The sequence below is a fragment of the Notolepis coatsorum genome (assembly GCF_963971535.1).
Source record: "Notolepis coatsorum genome assembly, chromosome: 2".
In the NCBI taxonomy this organism is placed as follows: Eukaryota; Metazoa; Chordata; class Actinopteri; order Aulopiformes; family Paralepididae; genus Notolepis; species Notolepis coatsorum.
The window spans coordinates 194,615,423-194,634,562 of NC_140166.1; the positions used below are offsets into that span (position 1 = coordinate 194,615,423).

General features: G+C 43.3%; 1 protein-coding gene across 1 annotated transcript; it reads right to left on the reverse strand.

The window, feature by feature from the left end:
- Window positions 1-3,332: 3,332 nt before the first annotated feature.
- Window positions 3,333-10,907, reverse strand: loxl5a (lysyl oxidase-like 5a). Its single transcript, XM_084307370.1, has 7 exons — window positions 9,571-10,907; window positions 9,058-9,166; window positions 8,181-8,318; window positions 6,051-6,207; window positions 5,442-5,537; window positions 4,809-4,924; window positions 3,333-4,620 (listed from the first exon to the last, which is right to left on the reverse strand). The coding sequence occupies exons 1-7, from the start codon at window positions 10,886-10,888 to the stop codon at window positions 4,614-4,616; spliced, it is 1,941 nt and encodes a 646-aa protein (XP_084163496.1). The 5' UTR covers window positions 10,889-10,907; the 3' UTR covers window positions 3,333-4,613.
- Between the last annotated feature and the right edge of the window lie 8,233 nt (window positions 10,908-19,140).

Below are 19,140 nucleotides of genomic sequence, written 5' to 3' on the forward strand. Positions count from 1 at the left end.
AGCATGGTCTGGGGTCATTCTTGAAATGCTGAGTTTATGAGCCTTATACGTAAATTCTACTATAGACATTGCCGTTTCTTGCCTGTACATGCTATTATTCCTAAATCAAATCTATATCATAGGTATTATGTTCTGTATATCGGTATAAAAGCATTGCAGGATCAAGCTAAAATTGACGCCAGATTGACGTCCTTACCTGTGATCGGGAGTATTCCAAAAATAATATTCCAATTGTTTGATCGCCATCTGGTACATCCAATGTCCATTTGGTCCACGGCATAACCCACCACAACATATGGATCGGGGATATTTGACACGCTTCAATGGAACCGGGAGAACCGCTCCACTCTGCCAACAAGGAAAAGTGACAAAGAAGACATTTGGCCGTTCCACAGGCCAATTTACAAGGTTACAAAGGGTGCTCGATACCGCCGTCTAGCTGGATGCGGCCGGTATTGCACTTTGGCAACCTCAGACGCATTCCCTATGGTAACACCAAGGTCCCTAGATGAATAATGAATAAAAATATCGAATAAAAGAATAAACGACCAAAACCTGAGAAATCCCGGGTCTGGTGCCCAACGCATGGCAAGTTAACCCGACTTATCTCGGGTTTGGCCTCCATTGAGTTAACAGGCCCCCCCAAAATTGGCCATTTTAGTTTTCGTTTTTGAGGACTGCATACTTTTTTTACAAACCAAAATACTATACTTTATACTTATCCACATGCATGAGCCTGGTCTCTTTTGAAAGATGGCATTCTGAAGTTTCTGATACAATAAGGAAAACTCACCTTTAGTGCTAATGAAATAGTAACATTGGTCTGAACTTGAGTTGTAGAAAAACTTGTTACTCAGGTTTTTCTGTAGTAGTTAGTATTCCAGAAGTAGTATTTCCCCAGAATGGCTGGAGGCTTAAAAAACTCCAGAGATCCATAGCCTGAAGTCTTATGTGTATACATGTCCAAATTTCATAAAGATCAATTCAGAAATGAGTGATTAGGAGTGATTTTGGTAAACTGTGTACAAAAGAAAAGCTCAGACTTCAATTCATTCAGTGTTTTTTCTCTTCCTGTTTTCGCTTGTGACTTTTCACCTAGATCCCTGATTCGTACATCCCAAGGTGGGGTATCATTGGAAAGCCACACTCATTGGCTACAACCCCGTCCAATAATTGTTGAGATTACCAAATGATTGTCGGAACTAGAACCCCAAGAGTCGGGAGTGGTATTTGCGCAATACTGTGTACTTTGCGCAAGCCTCAAATATCGGCCTGTAACTCGAGAACCGCTGAACGGATTTTGTCACCTGAAAGGGCTATCGACAGGCAACAAATGGGGCTTTAATTCGATATATATATTACAAAATATGCACAGCCGAGCCACTAGTGGTCGCCAAAGTGCCAGTGGGCAAATCGTCCTCAAGAGGGCCCACATACTACCGCTTGCTAAGAGGTTGTACATTAATTGTATACTGTTCTTGCCATTGTCAAGTGAAACTATAGTCTGTATAGTTATGCCTGTAACGTAGAGATACAGTAAGCAGAACTGCTCACAGCTGTCCAGACAGAGCCAAAGGCTAGACTATGTGGGACTGGTTCACAGACTGAGTGGATCTATGAGTTGACTACAAATAGCTCTGGTCCAGTTTGACAGATGCCATACAGAGCTACAGTAGAGAGACTGTACTCCATGACCTCAACACCCACCTGTCTGCCTATGCTTTCCATAAACATCCCAGAGCTATTTCCTTCTGCCAAGGCTTTATGGGGAAGTTGCTGAGGTCTTTCTGTTCTAAGAGTACCACATAATAATGTGTGCCACGCCACCTATACTATAGTGCCAAAAATAGAAATCAGTCAATTATGTTAGATCAGAAATCACATTGGTGTAATGTTGTCACATGATCAAAATATATTCCATAGAATACATTTAATTGAATGCCAATTAACACTTAACTGATCAATTTTTTTTGGTCTTTTTCCCCCTCCATTTTCCTCCGATTTTCTCCCATCCCAATGTTAGTCGTATGCCAATTCCCAGTCCCTTCCTGGTCGCTGCGCTTTACCCCCCACAGTCAGATCATTTGGGAGAGTGGAGGCTACCACGTGCTTCCTCCGACACACGTCCAGCCAATCACCGCTTCTTTTCACCTGGCAGCGCGGATTCTCATTTGAGAGGGCGTAGCGTGTGGGAGGACCACACTATCCCCCTCACGTCCAATCCGCGCTTAGCAGGCGCCCCGACCGAACTGTAGGAGTCGCTGTTTACAACGACCCGGACCCACCCCGCCAGCTTCTCCCACCCTCTGATACAGCCAATTGTATCAGTGCAGACGGCCAGCCAAGCTGGTGACAACCCCGGAGCTGTGAGCTGGATTCGAACAGGCGAATCCAGCTCACAGCTCCGGGGCTGGTGACGAACGCAATCTCCGCTCGACCACCTAACCGCTACAAGGGGAATGCATTTTAAGAATTCACATATATTCTTTCTGAGCACTCTCTGATTTCTAGCTTTAGGAGGGAGCAGTGCATGTTCACAAATACTGACTGAACTGTCCAGGGGCACAGGAAGAACATTATGTGAATTCTTGAAATGGGTGGCATTCCCCTTTAAGTGACAGGATTTGAGCTACCAGCTTGCAGGGTACAGTAGTGGGGGTGTGTGTCACCCTCCTTACATCTGGTTAAACAGGAAATGTTTTAGGTTCCACAGCATGCCGTTATACCATGAAGCGATTAACTTGTCTTGGACAAGACATGAACTTGTCTTGCGAGGAGCAGTGTTAGACTCAAAAGTAAAGTGAGACATTGGTGTCTAATTCAAGGGAATTAACCTGGATTTGTTACATGTTTCCAGCTCCCAGGGAGACGGGGATCCGAGTTCGTTTTAGTTCGACCCTCTGACCAAATGTAAACACAGGTCAGACATTCCTAGACGGCAGTCAACACTGGGAGAGTCTCTCCGGTGGAGCTGCTTTTAATGTGCTAAGTGGCATCACTTCATACATTTCCTTGAGGTAAGACTGTGTTATTTTAAATCATTAAAGAAATGTGGCACTCAGAGCCTCCAGAGACCTTTCATACAAAACTGCCAGACTGCTAATTGCATGTGACAAGATGGTATGACACAATTATTTGAAATATCTCTACAAAAATCATCCCATGAATTGGACGTGATTATATCCATCCATCCTTCAGAGAATGTAAAGAGCAAAGAGTAAAGAGCAAGGTTTGAGTCTTTATTGGTTTTGGTGTCAGAAGATTATGGCAACCTTTATTGTCAAGTACAACAGTAAAAAGTAAAGGGGAATGTCACTCATTTTAAGAGGTCACCACCCATATGTTATTCCTGTGCCCCAGGATAGTTCAGTCAATATTTGCAAACATGCACCACTCACTTGTACGTAAAATCTGGGGTTGCTCCATATATAATGAAAGGGGCACTGACTTTGCGGAGCCATAAAATGTTATGTTAACCCTTTCACTACCACACTACCAAAGGAAGAATTGTCTACCAAACCCTTTCACTGCGACAATACAGATGGTTAACCCTTTCACTGCCACACGACAAAGGGTTAACCCTTTCACAACCACACTACAGAAGGGTAACCCTTTCACTACCACACTACCTTGGTAGTGAAAGGTTAACCTTCTGTAGTGTGGCAGTGAAAGGGTTAAGTTCACACACTGGAATTAGGTTTATGTTCTAGTATTACTAATGGGTCAGAACCAGAATTGAAAGCGATTTTTGCGTGAAAGAGCTCATACATATCATGGTCCAGAGCCCCATTCATTGTCTATGGAGCAGCCCCGAATTTATACATTCAGGTGACATCACAGAAGGATTCTCTCTGATAATTGATTTATAGCTTTAGGAGAGAATGTTTCATGTTCACAAATATTGACTGAACTGGGCACAGAAATAACTTACGTGATTTCTTAAAAATGGGAGGCATTCCCCTTTGAGTACAACTTACAAACATTCATATACCAACAACATTTCCAAAATAACAAAATATACAAAATATTAATTGCACTGTTGAACAGTGGCAGTGTGTTTTACCAGTACAAAGCTTGTCTACAAAAATGCCTTACACACTATACAGATAAAATGCATACAGTACATGGGAAACTTTTGGATTTACTGTTTTGTAAAACAGCACACATACATGGCTCATTTCAACACTTAAAGGTCAAAGACAAGAGCACTACTGACTTTCTTACAAATAACTCAGACATACAAAATTACTCTGAATTTACACGGCTTCTCTGAGAGAAGTTTGTTTTGATTACATTTGTAAATCATGGTAAAATGCTTTTCAAGGCTTTGCCTCAGGCTACTGCACACATGCAACCAAATGTGATATCATGCATTGTTTAAAAAAACTTTATTACAAATTAAAATAACTTGGCCCAAGGTTTTAACCCAACTCACTGTAGTTACATCATCATTTATTACAGAGAGAGATTACCCTGGAAGGTAGCGGATAGCTCACTGTAAACGTGCTGAGGCAGAAAGTATCTGCAGTTCAGTATATTGATGCCAACAAGCACACATTGACTACATGTATCCTTGTGAGCTGGGTGCAGTGGATGGTCCCCAATCAGTCAGGTTAGCTTCTGTAAAACAAAGGACAGATATCAGTGGACAGATATCATCTTCACTAAGCCAAATATATTTGTAAACTTAAAAAACAACTGAACGATAATTAAATATGCAGACTAGCGAATACATTATAATGTAATACTAATGATTTAATCACAGGAGTTTTCCAGAATTTAGTTGGTGCACTGTGTGTCTCACTTACGCAGTTATCCTGCAGTTCCTGGCCTGGACATGGGTCCCTGTATATCTGATGTCACAGCGAACCACATTGTTGGTGAAATCAGACTCCTGTACTAGTTGAGAAGGGTTGACTGTCACCTGGGAAGCAGACAGAGATGATTGTGGTGATGAACATCACTGACTGCAGTACTGTGCCTCTATGTTCTATGTTCTGAGACATGAGATACAGATACAATTCTGACTGTTGTTTGGCATCTGAAAAGAAAATAGGCTACTTAAAGCTTGTCAATTAACTAAATACCACTTGCTCTCATTGAAAACAAGAGCTGTATTCAAATTGCCTTTGTAAATGAACAAATTATAAAGACATTTCTTTATTTCAGTTGTGACTGTAAAATAGGCCCTTTTCACAGCGACCATTTTGACATATCATCAAAGGGTAAACACAGGTGTAATAACAGGTTAGCCAGGGCCCTGGTATTGTCTGCTCTCTCACTGGAAATGCTGTGACACACCTACATGGAACAGGACCATAATCAATGTTAATTCATGTTGTTAAATTACACCTTTGACAAGCTAACCCCATCCACAAGACATTCTGTTTACATAGCAACTCAAGAGATAAATAGGTCAAATCAAACAGCTATGGTCATACCTTGAGGATGTAGTTTCCTGGTGCTACATCCGTGATGTCAATCCACTGGCAGTCAATGTTGGCGTGATATGTATCATAGCAACCTGGACCAAGCCCCTGACAGACAGACATGTATAGACAGAGGTTATATACATGTGGCTGTAGACACATGTTTATGTCATCATCATGGATTTTCTGACTGCATGCCAAAATGCATGAATGTATGCTATTGTAATGTATAGTTCACCCAATGATTGTTATGTATGGAATGAATTAATGGATGGATGGATGGGTAAATACTGTAGATGGATGGATGGATGGATGGATGGATGGATGGATGGATGGATGGATGGATGGATGGATGGATGGATGGATGGATGGATGGATGGATGGATGATGGATGAAACAGTCAATCAACCACCCACGTAAATCAATGAAAAAGAATTAATGACTGAATTGAAAGACTGAGTTGTGGATTCATTGTGGGCCTCCCACACTAACAAATGTGTGTATTCATGGTACTGTGGTGTATTAATGAATGGATTAAACAATCAACAATGAACAATCAACATTTAATAAATCAATGAAACTAAATTAATGAATTAATGAATTAATTAATAAGCAGCCAACCTGTGTGTGAGCGGTGCACGCAAAGCGTCGTCGTATCCCAGGGTCACAGGAAGTGTCCTCCAGACAGAAGCTGGCCTTGTGCCCCTCTGCCACCTTCCTCCCCGTAGGGATGTCCAGCAGGTCGTAGTTACTGAAGGCCTCCATACTATGGTAGTGCCTGGAGAGACAGAGAGTTGTACCGACTTGTAATGACGAATAGATGATAATTTTTTTTTATCCACTTTTTCTCCCATTTTCTATATTTTCTCCCATCCCAATTTCGTATCATCCAATTCAACCCTCCCCTGTCACGAACGCTGTTTCTTGCCTCCCACAAGCCGGCTGCAATGTGGACTAAGTCATACATAGCACAAGTCCCCTCCGGTACTTGAGGTAACAGCAGTCGCATCTTTTCACCTGCGCAGCTCGATCTCTCAGTGGCGAGGAGTAACGCGTGGGAGGCTCACGCTGCCCCCGACACCTCCTGATTCTACTGCGCAGGCGCACCAACCGACCTGTAGGAGTCGCTGTCCACAACGCCCGATCCCCACCCATCAGTTTCCCACCCCCTAATACGGCCAATGTGTATTAGTATGAACGACCAGCTAAACTGAAAGCAATGTGGAGCGCTGGGCTCAAACAGGCGAGCCCAGCGTCTCTGCATTCGTGGCGAGCGCCTCATTTCTTACTATTTCTAAGACTGATTTTCTGGAAAGAAAGGGGCGGAAAGTGAATGTCAATTTCTTTGAAAGATCTCTTTCTAAGACCCTAAATCACTTTCTAAGACCCTAAATCACTCTCTAAGGTCCTAAATCACTCTATAAGACCCTAAATCACTATCTAAGACCCTAAATCACTATCTAAGACCCTAAATCACTAAGACCCCTAAATCACTCTCTAAGACCCTAAATCACTAAGACCCTAAATCACTTTCTAAGACCCTAAATCACTAAGACCCTAAATCACTCTCTAAGACCCTAAATCACTCTCTAAGACCCTAAATCACTAAGACCCTAAATCACTCTCTAAGACCCTAAATCACTCTCTAAGACCCTAAATCACTAAGACCCTAAATCACTCTATAAGACCCTAAATCACTAAGACCCTAAATCACTTTTTAAGAGCCTAAATCACTCTCTAAGGTCCTAAATCACTCTATAAGACCCTAAATCACTCTCTAAGACCCTAAATCACTATCGAAGACCCTAAATCACTAAGACCCTAAATCACTAAGACCCTAAATCACTCTCTAAGACCCCAAATCACTAAGACCCTAAATCACTTTCTAAGACCCTAAATCACTAAGACTCTAAATCACTCTCTAAGACCCTAAATCACTTTCTAAGACCCTAAATCACTCTCTAATGCCCCAAATCACTCTCTAAGACCCTAAATCACTTTCTAAGACCCTAAATCACTCTCTAAGACCCTAAATCACTCTCTAAGACCCTAGCGGAAAACAGGCTGGAGTGAGTAAAACCTTGGTGAAGCCAAATGTGTCACATATCTGAATTAATCAACTGCATTTATTTTTCCTTTTTTTCTTTATATCCCCAATTTGTCAATTCCCTTCCTGGTCGTTGTGATACCCTACTGGGGAGGGTGGAGACCACCGCATGCCTCTTCCGATACATGTGGTCACCAGCCAGGAGTTTCACTGGAAGAGTGTATCACGTACTGAGGTTCACGCTATCTCCCCCAGATCCTCTCTTTACTGAACAGTAGGAGTCGCTATTGCAACAGCCAGGACTCATACCCCACCTGTAAACACTGCCAATATTGTGTTCATAGGGACGACTGATCAAGCTGGAGGTACCGCTGCTGGGAATTTAACCTATAGGTCTCTGTGGTGGTATAGGCGAGAGCCCAGACCTCTACACAACCCAGCTGCCCCCGGCATTGCACACAATTTAACTTCCTGCTGGAATAACAAGAAATAAGGATGCTTCTGTGATAGTGAACACAGTACCCCTGTGTGTGTGTGTGTGTGTGTGTGTGTGTGTGTGTGTGTGTGTGTGTGTGTGTGTGTGTGTGTGTGTGTGTGTGTGTGTGTGTGTGTGTGTGTGTGTGTGTGTGTGTGTGTGTGTGTGTGTGTGTGTGTGTGTGTGTGTGTGTGTGTGTGTGTGTGTGTGTGAGTGAGTGAGAACTCACTGGTGACAGCTATGCCACTCCCACTCATGTCTTGGCTTCACTGGGAGGAAGTCTGCTGTTCCCTGGTTCTTCACCCTCTGGGGGAACCGCAGCAGGACCCTGTAGTCCAGGTCCCGCACACTGCGCTGGTACGCAGACCTGCAGAGACAACAGAGACTTTGACCCGGTTTCCCCAAAGCACTCCAGCACTAAGCATCATATTTGTACATTGGCTTGGATCTTTAAGATGATATCAACAAGCAGATGGTTTTGGTAAGACCAGGGCACCTACAGAGGCTGTGATTGGTTAGGAGGTTAGCAACACGCAACAAGCCAAAGATATAATGTCTGTTACGGGACCGTATCTGGCACAGTAAGCTCTCTCAGGCTATTGATATTATTATGATTTAGGTCCCTGGGTTGTTTTTTTTGGGAGGGGGGCTTCAACAGTTTTTACATTAATCTCAGGAATCCATAGGTTTAATTTTAGAGCTTATTTTACTTGGTGGAAGAGAGCTTGCCAGCATATTCCCCCTACTATATCTCTTAAATGGGACTGGGCCAAGGATGTCTAGGAAGCATATACAAATGTAACCATTGAAAGGGTATAAAAAAAACAAGAGATACTGTACACAGTCAATCAAAATGTTCCTTTTATATTGACTTATATAAACCTACTTGCTCAATGATTGATTGACTTATCTAAACCTACTTGCTCATTGATTGATTGACTGACTGACTGACTGACTGACTGACTGACTGACTGACTGACTGACTGACTGACTGACTGACTGACTGACTGACTGACTGACTTCATTAAGTCATTGATGGTGTTGTTATTATGTGATTGTTAATTTGATGCAGTGTTAAAATATAGCGTAAATGAATGAATGGTTACCTGGCCAGACAGTTTTCCTCTGCAGCACAGCGGAGAGCATACATCTGCACTCTCTGTATGTAAGAGGCAGCTTGGATATAGTAGGGATCTGGAACCAGGTCTGGGAGACCTGAGGAATACAACCAATCCACAGTGTTGAACCTGACCACCTGTCATGAGTAACTCAACAGCTGTTGAGCTTCATGTGGCACCATGTTTATCAAAGTGTGGGTCGGGACCCACATGTGGGTCTGGGAAAGATTAAAATGGTTCCCCAAATAAAATGAAAAATACACATGTTGAATAAAACACAATAAGTTGATAGTCCTATTAGCCTGCACAATACTAAATCAGTTTTGGAATGAATATTTACTCTTGAAGTGACTGATATCCTATATATTTACTTCACATGGTTCAACCACAGAATGCTAAAAATAGAGAATAGCCTTAACAAAAACATATTAAATTAAAAAAACGCATGTTTGCTAAATACATTTGATATCCTTTGGTTTAAAATTATCCAGTCTGCCATACCATTGTGGAAGAACCTGGTGCCATAGCCCGTTCCAGGGGGGCGACGTGCAGGGGGAGCGGTCCTGCCTTCTGGTGGGTACATATTATAGAAAACTGAGTTTCTGTGATGATTGCTACGTGGATCCCTCGTATGATCACTTATCATATTACTTGCAGAACGCGTTCTTTCGGGCCGTGGACGGGGGAACTGTGTCTCCACAGCATTGTTGGACACCACCACGGTGGAGGAAACATTTGTCTCAGGTATCACTCTGGTTATGGAATGCGCTCTTTGCGCACTCTGAGTGTCCCCTAAACTGGATGGCCGCTGAACGCGTCCATTGCCTTCATTCTCAGAATTATTGACAAACCCAGCTGTGATTTGTGGCCGGGCAGTTGATTCTAGGCTCTCCAATCGCATACCAGCGTCCCGGCTGTGCGTAAAGTCTGGTGATGTTGCCGGTGACGCCGTAACTTGTGGTGGTGGTGGAACCGGTGAGCTAACATCATCCCCAGTAGGACTTCGTCCTCCTCTCGGGACACCGCTGCCAGAGAATTCCTGAAAGCTGGGTGCTGTGCCGTTAGATGTGGGCTGCTGCGGGCGACGCGCGCCTGGGTATCCCGCGACCACAGACTCTCTCCTGGGTGCGATGCGCGGTTCAACCACAGACTCTCCCCTGGGTGCGGTGCGTGGGTCCACAGCCTCTCTCCTGGGTGCGGTGCGCGGGTCCACAGCCTCTCTCCTGGGTGCGGTGCGCGGGTCCACAGCCTCTCTCCTGGGTGCGGTGCGCGGGTCCACAGCCTCTCTCCTGGGTGCGGTGCGCGGGTCCACAGCCTCTCTCCTGGGTGCGGTGCGCGGGTCCGCAGCCTCTCTCCTGGGTGCGGTGCGCGGGTCCACAGCCTCTCTCCTGGGTGCGGTGCGCGGGTCAGGCTGACGTCGTGCGCCCGTGGTATGCACTAGTCCGCTGGCAAGCAAATAGTGACCCGAGTCGGCACCAAGAACCGTAGCTTCCTCTTGATTGTGCCCGTTTCGTTGCGAATAGCCTCTGGATCTCTCCTCCAGATCCACAGATCTAGTTCTGGAAGATCTACTCAGAACACCAGGAGGATGTCGGTTCAAATTCCTCTTTGTTGTCAGTAAAAGCTGTGGATGCCTCCTCGCCTGCATAGGTGAGCGGTATTCAGTCCCGGTGCTCAGTAAACTATACACCTGGCCGTTATTCTCCCACTGAACTCGGTGTTTCCAAGGTCCGCGTGGTGTGCGTAAATGGTGCTGACCGGTGCCCAAACGCACCAGAACCTGAAGAAGGCAGATGAATAGAAAAGCAAACTTCTCCATGGCTTAAAGTCTCGGTGTCTCTATCTGAAGTAGTAGCCCGACACTGGGACATTAACTGCATATATTTGATTTAGACACTTCTGTGAGAATATGGGTGATGTTTCAGGTGGTGTTATGAACACACACTCCGTCATGCGGTTGCGCACTGTTTTGTCACAGTGAATGTTTGGGTTGAGACGCCTTCGAATGTTTGTAATGAGTGCTTACTTTCATAAAATGAGTTTGTCTACGCATGCACAGAGGGTAGTAGCTAGTGGTAGACCCCCCCCCCCCCTATAAAATATCTTGCATTTCAGGTCCTGGTGGCTATATTTTGCCTGGCCTATCTAAAATAGCATCATGGGAGAAAATAATGGTAGAGTTGGCTATTATGGGAAAGTCTCTTTATCCGAAAATAAATCATATAGTCTTAACTGTCTCTTCTGTCTGCTGCGTCATGACGCACGGGCTTGTTGAATTCAACACTTGACTGATTATAATTCCAAGTTTTTATATAATTCCTTTGAAAACCAAGCTGGATTGTGATAGATTACAGACAGTTAACATTAATAGTGTCTTATTATAGTAATATTTGACATTGTGAAAATAAGCACACATGGACAGGTGGCGCACTTTACCCTGGTCATCGAATTCCGTTTATATAAACGGTAAATTCCTGAATGAAAGTAGCCCTACTCTGCCAAATATAAACTCATTTTGAAATACAGGTGTTTCTCATTGCATTCAAATAAAACACCGTTAAATGTACTATATAAAACGTGTGTGGACTCTTCATATATGCATGTTACAGAATCACTTAATTTCCAGTCCACCCATAAACTACAAAGGACTCTTGAGCGATAAATTAGCGGCTGAGAACGGGGTCTCCAGGCATGTGCTATTTGGTAGAGTAGCCTACATTGTAAGAAAAAAATCTGCAAGAAAACGGTAAATTTCTGGCATCAATATGGTTGCCAAATATTTACTGTCAAATGACAGTAAAATCAAATACATTTACAGATTACAACCTTTATTTAATGCTTAATATTTTGATAAAAGGTCATTTACTTGTTTTTATGGCATTTACACTTAAAGTAGAAAAACAAAAGTAATCTGTAAAATAATACAGTGAATTTCCCGTGAAAAAACATTTATTTTTTACAGTGTACTGGACCACATCCTCTCGGCCACGTGATGGCAGTACACCCTAACCCTAAGGGAATATCAAGCGACGCACATCTGTCACTGAGCCTACTGATCTAAGGTCAGTATAATTAACTTGATGATAGGGAACTCTGATAGCCTGAAGTGAGGAAACGGTTGATCCTAGATCTCATTTATTTGCATTTATTTTAAATTTGTTGGACCTTATGGTGTTCTTGTTCTGTTCTTGACTTATTGTTATGTTTCTTCTTGACTTGTTTAAAGAAGACGTGTACGGCCCATGGGGACATTAACGTGTGTTGTCGTGCCTTACAAATAAATTTGATTTGATTTGATCTGCCCTTACTTTTAGATCAAATCCGCCGTGCACCTGACACGGTTTGGAAAAATATACATAATATATAACATAACCCCCCCCCCTGATGCTGATGTGTTAAACCATCACACGGCAGTGGCCATATCTTAACTCTTCCAGTAGCCTCATTATAGTCTAAGTCTAATCAAGTTTTTATATATTCTCTTGAACCTCAGTAAGACTATAAAGCTGCCAAGGTGGGTCATGGAGTCCACGATGCAACACAGCCAGCTGTAATGTGGATGCCTTCTAGCCATTACCGTCCAGTCTATATGAACACAAACACAAACACACTTGACCTCTATTCCAAATGTCTCAGTCTCCTAGGGGTGAAAACTGTGGCTGCTGGAGGGTGGGGACACTTTTGTGGACGAACCACTTCACAGAGCGGGCTCTAGAGCTCCTGGTCGCAGTTAAAAATACAAAGGGAGAAAAAGAAAAGAAAACGCAGTATGAATATAATGCATAGTAATTGTATTCCTGGTTGTAGATTGATGTTTCTCCTTCATATGACCATAAACTATGTAGGTAGAAGGTAGTGGCCAGCCAGGCCCTCAGAGTTCCCCCAAGTGTGTCCCTGTTTACACTTATGTAGGCTGAGGAGGAGGGCGTAGGTTGGGTGAGTGATTGTGACAAGGCCTCCTCTTTGCCCTGCTTTTGCCCCATGATATATGTAGGCTGAAGAGGGCGTAGGTTGGGTGAGTGATTTGTGACAAGGCCTCCCCTTTGCCCTGCTTTTGCCTCATGATATTATAGGCTGAAGAGGGCGTAGCTGGAATAGAGGAAAGTGGGGTTAGTGATTGTGGGGCCTCACCTTTCCCCTGCTTTGCCCCATGATTTAGCTTCAGCTGTAGTACTATGCTGAGATGTGTGGATAATATATGGTAGCCACTAGCTAGCTGTCAGTCATGAAGGTATGTATGGGCACCACGCCAGCCATCCCGCTGCAGATTAGAAGGGGGTGTAAAAACCTCCCATATCTCCTCCCCTGACATGGCAAGAGTCCCAGCTAAATATATTCTCATCCTGCCTATGTCCACAAGCACTCACACCCCTTCTGCAATGCCAATAAATATGAGTGTGTGTGCATGAGACTGAGTAACAGAGGTAAAGTAAAGTGTGTGTGTGTGTGTGTGTGTGTGTGAGTGAGAGAGAGAGAGAGAGAGAGAGAGAGAGAGAGAGAGAGAGAGAGAGAGAGAGAGAGAGAGAGAGAGAGAGAGAGAGAGAGAGAGAGAGAGAGAGAGAGAGAGAGAGAGAGAGAGAGAGAGAGAGAGCGGGGGATGTGGCTAGCCAGGGCTCAGGCTGGCTGCAACTGGATGGGTGTCATTCCCAAGTCTGGCTGTGTGTCTCACACTATGCAAGCACCTCCTCAGGTCCCTTATGCAACCCCCACACCTCCATTCCTTCATGTCAACATATAATATTTAAAGACCCAGGTGCTACACATTTCTCATAGGTCGGCAACGTCATGTGAAAGTTTACTACGTGTAAGACTCATTTGCTGTATTCTTGTTCAGGCAGCCATAAATAATTATAAATAGTTATCAACATAATGTTATTTAACGACTCCACACGTTTACATTCTGTTTCACCTCGTGCGGGGACAGAATCCAGTCCACCTGACATGTACATATTATTTGGACAGTAATTGGCGTTGGGAAACGCTACAGCCACACTAGTTCATACACACATTTCCCATGGGAAGAATTAGGTCAAGTTCCACCCGGGAAAACGTCTAGACAGGGTTTGTTTTCCTGCAGGTCAACCTTCAATGTTGAGTTTACCGTAAAGCGGCTTGGAATAATCCAGTGTGGACGTGCTGCCGGAGCCTTTCAGTCATTTATTTTGTGTGTGGTGCTGACGTGCAATTTTCCCTATTCACATGGCGGCCATTTTGCTCACATGTCATGCTCAGGTTGGGATTTCTTTCCACCCTGTTCCCAACCTGAGTGAATGAATGAATGAAAACTTTATTTAACAGATTGCAGAATGGGTACAATACAGTACGGCTCAATACATACAATTGTTAAGGGGATGCAGACCTGAGAAAGACGTTTGTCTTGTTTCCATCAGGGTCCCCCATTTTCAATTCATATAGACATTTATGACATACACAACATACATGACATTTATGGCATAGGGACATATAGGTATTTGGTACTGATACATTTGTGACATAAGCGGTATTCAAATATACAGTACTGTTACCCCTAGATCCTGACAGAGTATATACATATGATGGGGAGGGGACTGTACATTAGGAGGGGGTGGGTGGGTGGGAGGGAAATATACATACGGCGGGGAGGGAATATATACATGCGGTGGGGAGGAGACTGTCTATTAGGAGGTGGTGGGGGTTTTGGGCATTTACGGTGGCCAGTTTCGAATTGCAGCCTCCCGTAGGTGCTCTTTAAGAGCGGTTTTGAATGTGGGCAGGGATTCACATTCCTTTACAGCTTTGGGTAGGGCGTTCCACATTGTTGTGGCATAATTGCGAAACGTGTTTAGTCCCTTGTTTGAGCCGAATCTGGGTTTAACATGATTTGTTGAGCTTCCTCTGGTGTAGTGGTTGTGGTATTCACTGACCTTTGGGAAGTATTTTGACATGTACATGGGCACCCCGGTCGTATAGTGTATCTTGACATAGCATGACATAAGAGCAAAATGGCCACCAATGCGAATATAGTCAATAGAGCACAACTTGAGCATGCGTCTGTACTCTGTGCATGTGTTCAGAAAAGCTGATGATCAGCTCAGTGTCAATGGGAATGCGTTTTAGGAATGGTTTACATTTTCTTTCATTCAGAGTCACCCAATAGGACAACATTATCATCATCAGCAACACGTGACCAAGTATGGTTGTCAATATTCCAATGTACAGTTTTGCTTGTACAGTGTGTCCCCCCCCCTCCTACCCCCCCCCCCCCCCCCACCCACTCAACCACCTCCAATGTACAGCCCCCGCCCCCCCACCTACCCAACCTCCTCCAATGTACAGTTTTTACGTCAAATGTATATACTCTCTTTTCTGGACTCTTTTTGTATCACAAACAGTACTGTATTTGCAAATCTGGTATGTCATAAATGTATAGATGTAGCAGTACTGTCTATCTGTATGTCATGTCATATTATGTCCTGATTAATTTTAAAGTTTTCAATCAATCAATCAATCAATCAATCAAACACCATTGTGAAAAGGAGCAAATTATTTGAGTGCGATATATGTGGTTTAGAAGCTAGGTCAGTGTTGTTTAGTACAGGCTGTGGTCAAGTCGGAAACACGTCTACCTGTCACCTACTATCACCTTCTATTGTCAACAGGTTACATAACACAAGGGGAAAAACACTTTGCATGCAACACCATGAACCAGACAGCCGTGACTGTTAACACTATGTGTTGATCATGTGAATAAACTAGAATGGGTGCTCATTGGATGCACCTTATGTCCTTGTGCTATAGTGGGTGATAAAAAGTTCGCCCCAATGAATGAAGGACATATGGCATCATGTACACATGTGTTTTATATCGTCTCTTGTGGCCTTTTGATTTGAAGCTAGAGTCCCTCATTGGAATTCATCATTTTAAAGAACAAATTGGACACCATGGAGTGATCAAGTTTTTAATATTGTAGGAAAAAAGTTGGGTTATTATTACCAGTTGAGGATAGTCAAACAATTAAAACTAAACCACATGAACAGGACTGGTGCTTTACTTAGGAGACCTGACACACGTGGGACTGGGAATACAAGGGGGGGGACAAATATTTAATAAAGATAATGTTGATAGCGGCCAGAAAAGCAATAACAAGACTGTGGTACAAAGAAGACCCACCGACAATAGCACAATGGGTAGGAATAGTGGAGGAGATACAGGATAACACACATGCTGAGGTTACAGGAAGAGAAATTTGGAGAAAGATGGGGAAAGTGGGAGGATTACAAGGGGAACGAAAACGACATCACAGAGGAAGAACCAAATGCATCACAAGAGGGCGAAGGGTAAAGGAGGAAAGAGGTTCAAGGAGGGTCTCTGAACCCATGTCACACACTTTTGACTTAGTTAGTATTTTCTGATTTTATTTTTATTTTTTTTTGGTATTACAATTGTATTACATTTTTTGTACTTTATTATTTATGTCTGTTTAACAATGTTGTATTAATAATCAAGGAAGATGTGGTTTGTAAATGGGTGAATCAAAAGGCAAAGAGAAATTTAGTATAAAAGGAATACAATCAGTCTTTTTATTAAGTGCCTGGAAAAACAACTGTAGTGGAAACATATAACCAACAATGCTATTCATGTAACCATTTATGTTCACTACATTCTTTCATATTGTGTTATGGGATCCATTTTTGTGTAAGTGTTGTTTGTCTATAAATGTTAATAAAAATTTAAGTTAAAAAAAAAAAAAAAAAAAACTAAACCACATGTATGCTATAGTTAATGGTAGAGCCCCAGAGTACATGTCCTCAAATGTGGATATGGTAAGAAACAAACACCACCGTAACACAAGAGCCAGCATTATGTCCTGCTGTGATCCTGGTGTAAAGAGTAAGACGGCCAGAAACAAAAAATTTTACACTGGTATCTCCATTATGGAACAGTATGCACATCAAGCAAAGCCAGACTAAAGCGTTTTTTATTTTATTTTTTTAAACAAAAGTAAAGGCGCTTCTTTAGGAAGAAGTGTAGATTTGAGATAAAAAAATTTCCCCATATTCTCTTAGTGTAGTGCAGGGTACGAAATGTATTTTATGTCTTGTTTTTATGTTTTCCATCGAGGACCACTTTGGAAATAAGTCTTTTAAGTAATGCTTTTAAGTGCAATCCTCTGGAGTGCAGGGCCATGATACTTCAATGTTATGTATGATACTTGTAATTTTCCTAATAAAATCATTGTCTATCATTGAAATGTGAAGACATCTTCTTCTTAACCTTTATTTACCCAGGGTAGGTTCGCTGAGCACAGATGCTCTTTTTCAGCTACGCCCTGCTTCACACTCACACAGTTCCATTCATACCTGGGAGCTGCCCAGTACAACCACAGTCTGACACCATTGGCCACTGAGCAACTCCACTGGAGCAGTTGGGGGTTAAGTGCCTTGCTCAAGGGCACTTCAGCGGCAGATTTTTCCTGCCGGTCCCGGGCATCGAACCGGCGACCTTCCGGTCACAAACCCGCTTCTCTAACCATTAGGCCACCTCTGCCCCCATTTGTGTTTGGTTTAATCTTGTTCTATATGTGAAAATGTTCTGTATGCTGCCTTCTTGACCAGGGCCCACTTGAAAAATAGGTGGAAATATCAATGTGATTACCCTGGTTAAATACCCTGGTTAAAACCCCCAAAAGTCAGAATGGATACAATCCTACCTGGAGGGGAGGGAACAGATGGTGGAGGTAAACGGTACCCTATCCCCCCCCCCTCACAGTGAGCTGCGGTGTTCCACAAGGAAGCATACTAGGACCACTACTATTCCTAATTTATGCAAATGACATGTCATCAGCTTGTGACTGCAACTTGTTCCTGTTTGCGGACGACTCAGCCCTGCTGGTCTCTGACAAGAACAAGTTACAGGTTGAAAAAGCCCTCAGCTCGGAACTAGGCAAAATCTGCATATGGCTCGCCGACAACAAACTATCATTACACATGGGCAAAACAGAGTCCATTCTCTTCGGTTCAAATAACAGACTCAGCAAGACCGACGGCTTCTCGGTTACAGTGGGTGACAATATTGTCACAAGGAAAGATGAAATTACCTACCTGGGTTCCATCCTAGAGGCTAATCTTTCCTGTGACAAAATGGCATCCAATGTAATAAAAAAAGTCAACCAACAAACTCGATTCTTGTACCGGATCTCCTCTCTGGTAAACAAGAATACCCTGAAGACTCTAGCAGGAGCACTCATTCAAGGGTACTACGACTATGCTTGCACCTCATGGTACCAAAGCACCTCAAAGGCACTAAAAAAAAAAATTACAAACATCTCAAAACAAGCTAGTCAGACTACTGCTTGACCTGACTCCTAGAACCCACCTCACCCCTGCCCACTTTGACAACCTAGGATGGCTTAGAGTAGACGACAGAGTACAGCAACTTGCAATGGGCCTGGTCTACAAGATACACTACGCGACCAAGGTACCCATGTACATGTCAAAATACTTCCCAAAGGTCAGTGAATACCACGATCACAACACCAGAGGGAGCTCCACAAATCATGTTAAACCCAGATTCGGCTCAAACAAGGGACTAAACACGTTTCGCAATTATGCCACATCAATGTGGAACGCCCTACCCAAAGCTCTGTAAAGGAATGTGAATCACTACCCACTTTCAAAAACACCTACGTGAGACAGCAATTCGAAACTGGCCCCTACAAATGTCCTAACCTAGTTGTACAGTAAATGACCAAGGAAGGCTTTGTCAGTATTCCAATGTACAGTGTAAAATGTGTGTCCCCCCTACGAGAACATGAGATGGCTAAAGGTGGAAGACAGAGTCAGCCAAATAGGGATGTGCCTAGTTCACAGAATCGTGCCAGTGTACTTCAACAACTACTTCAACCGAATCAGGGACACCCATGCATACTCAAATAGACGTAGCTCAACTGACTTTGTGCCAATCAGATTCAGGAGTTGCATGGGGAAGGAGTAATTTTTGTATTCAGCAGCTGTCTATTGGAACAGTCTGCTCAGTGACCTGAAAATCATAGTCAATGCTGTTAGATTCAAGTCCAGCCTGAAGACATGGCTC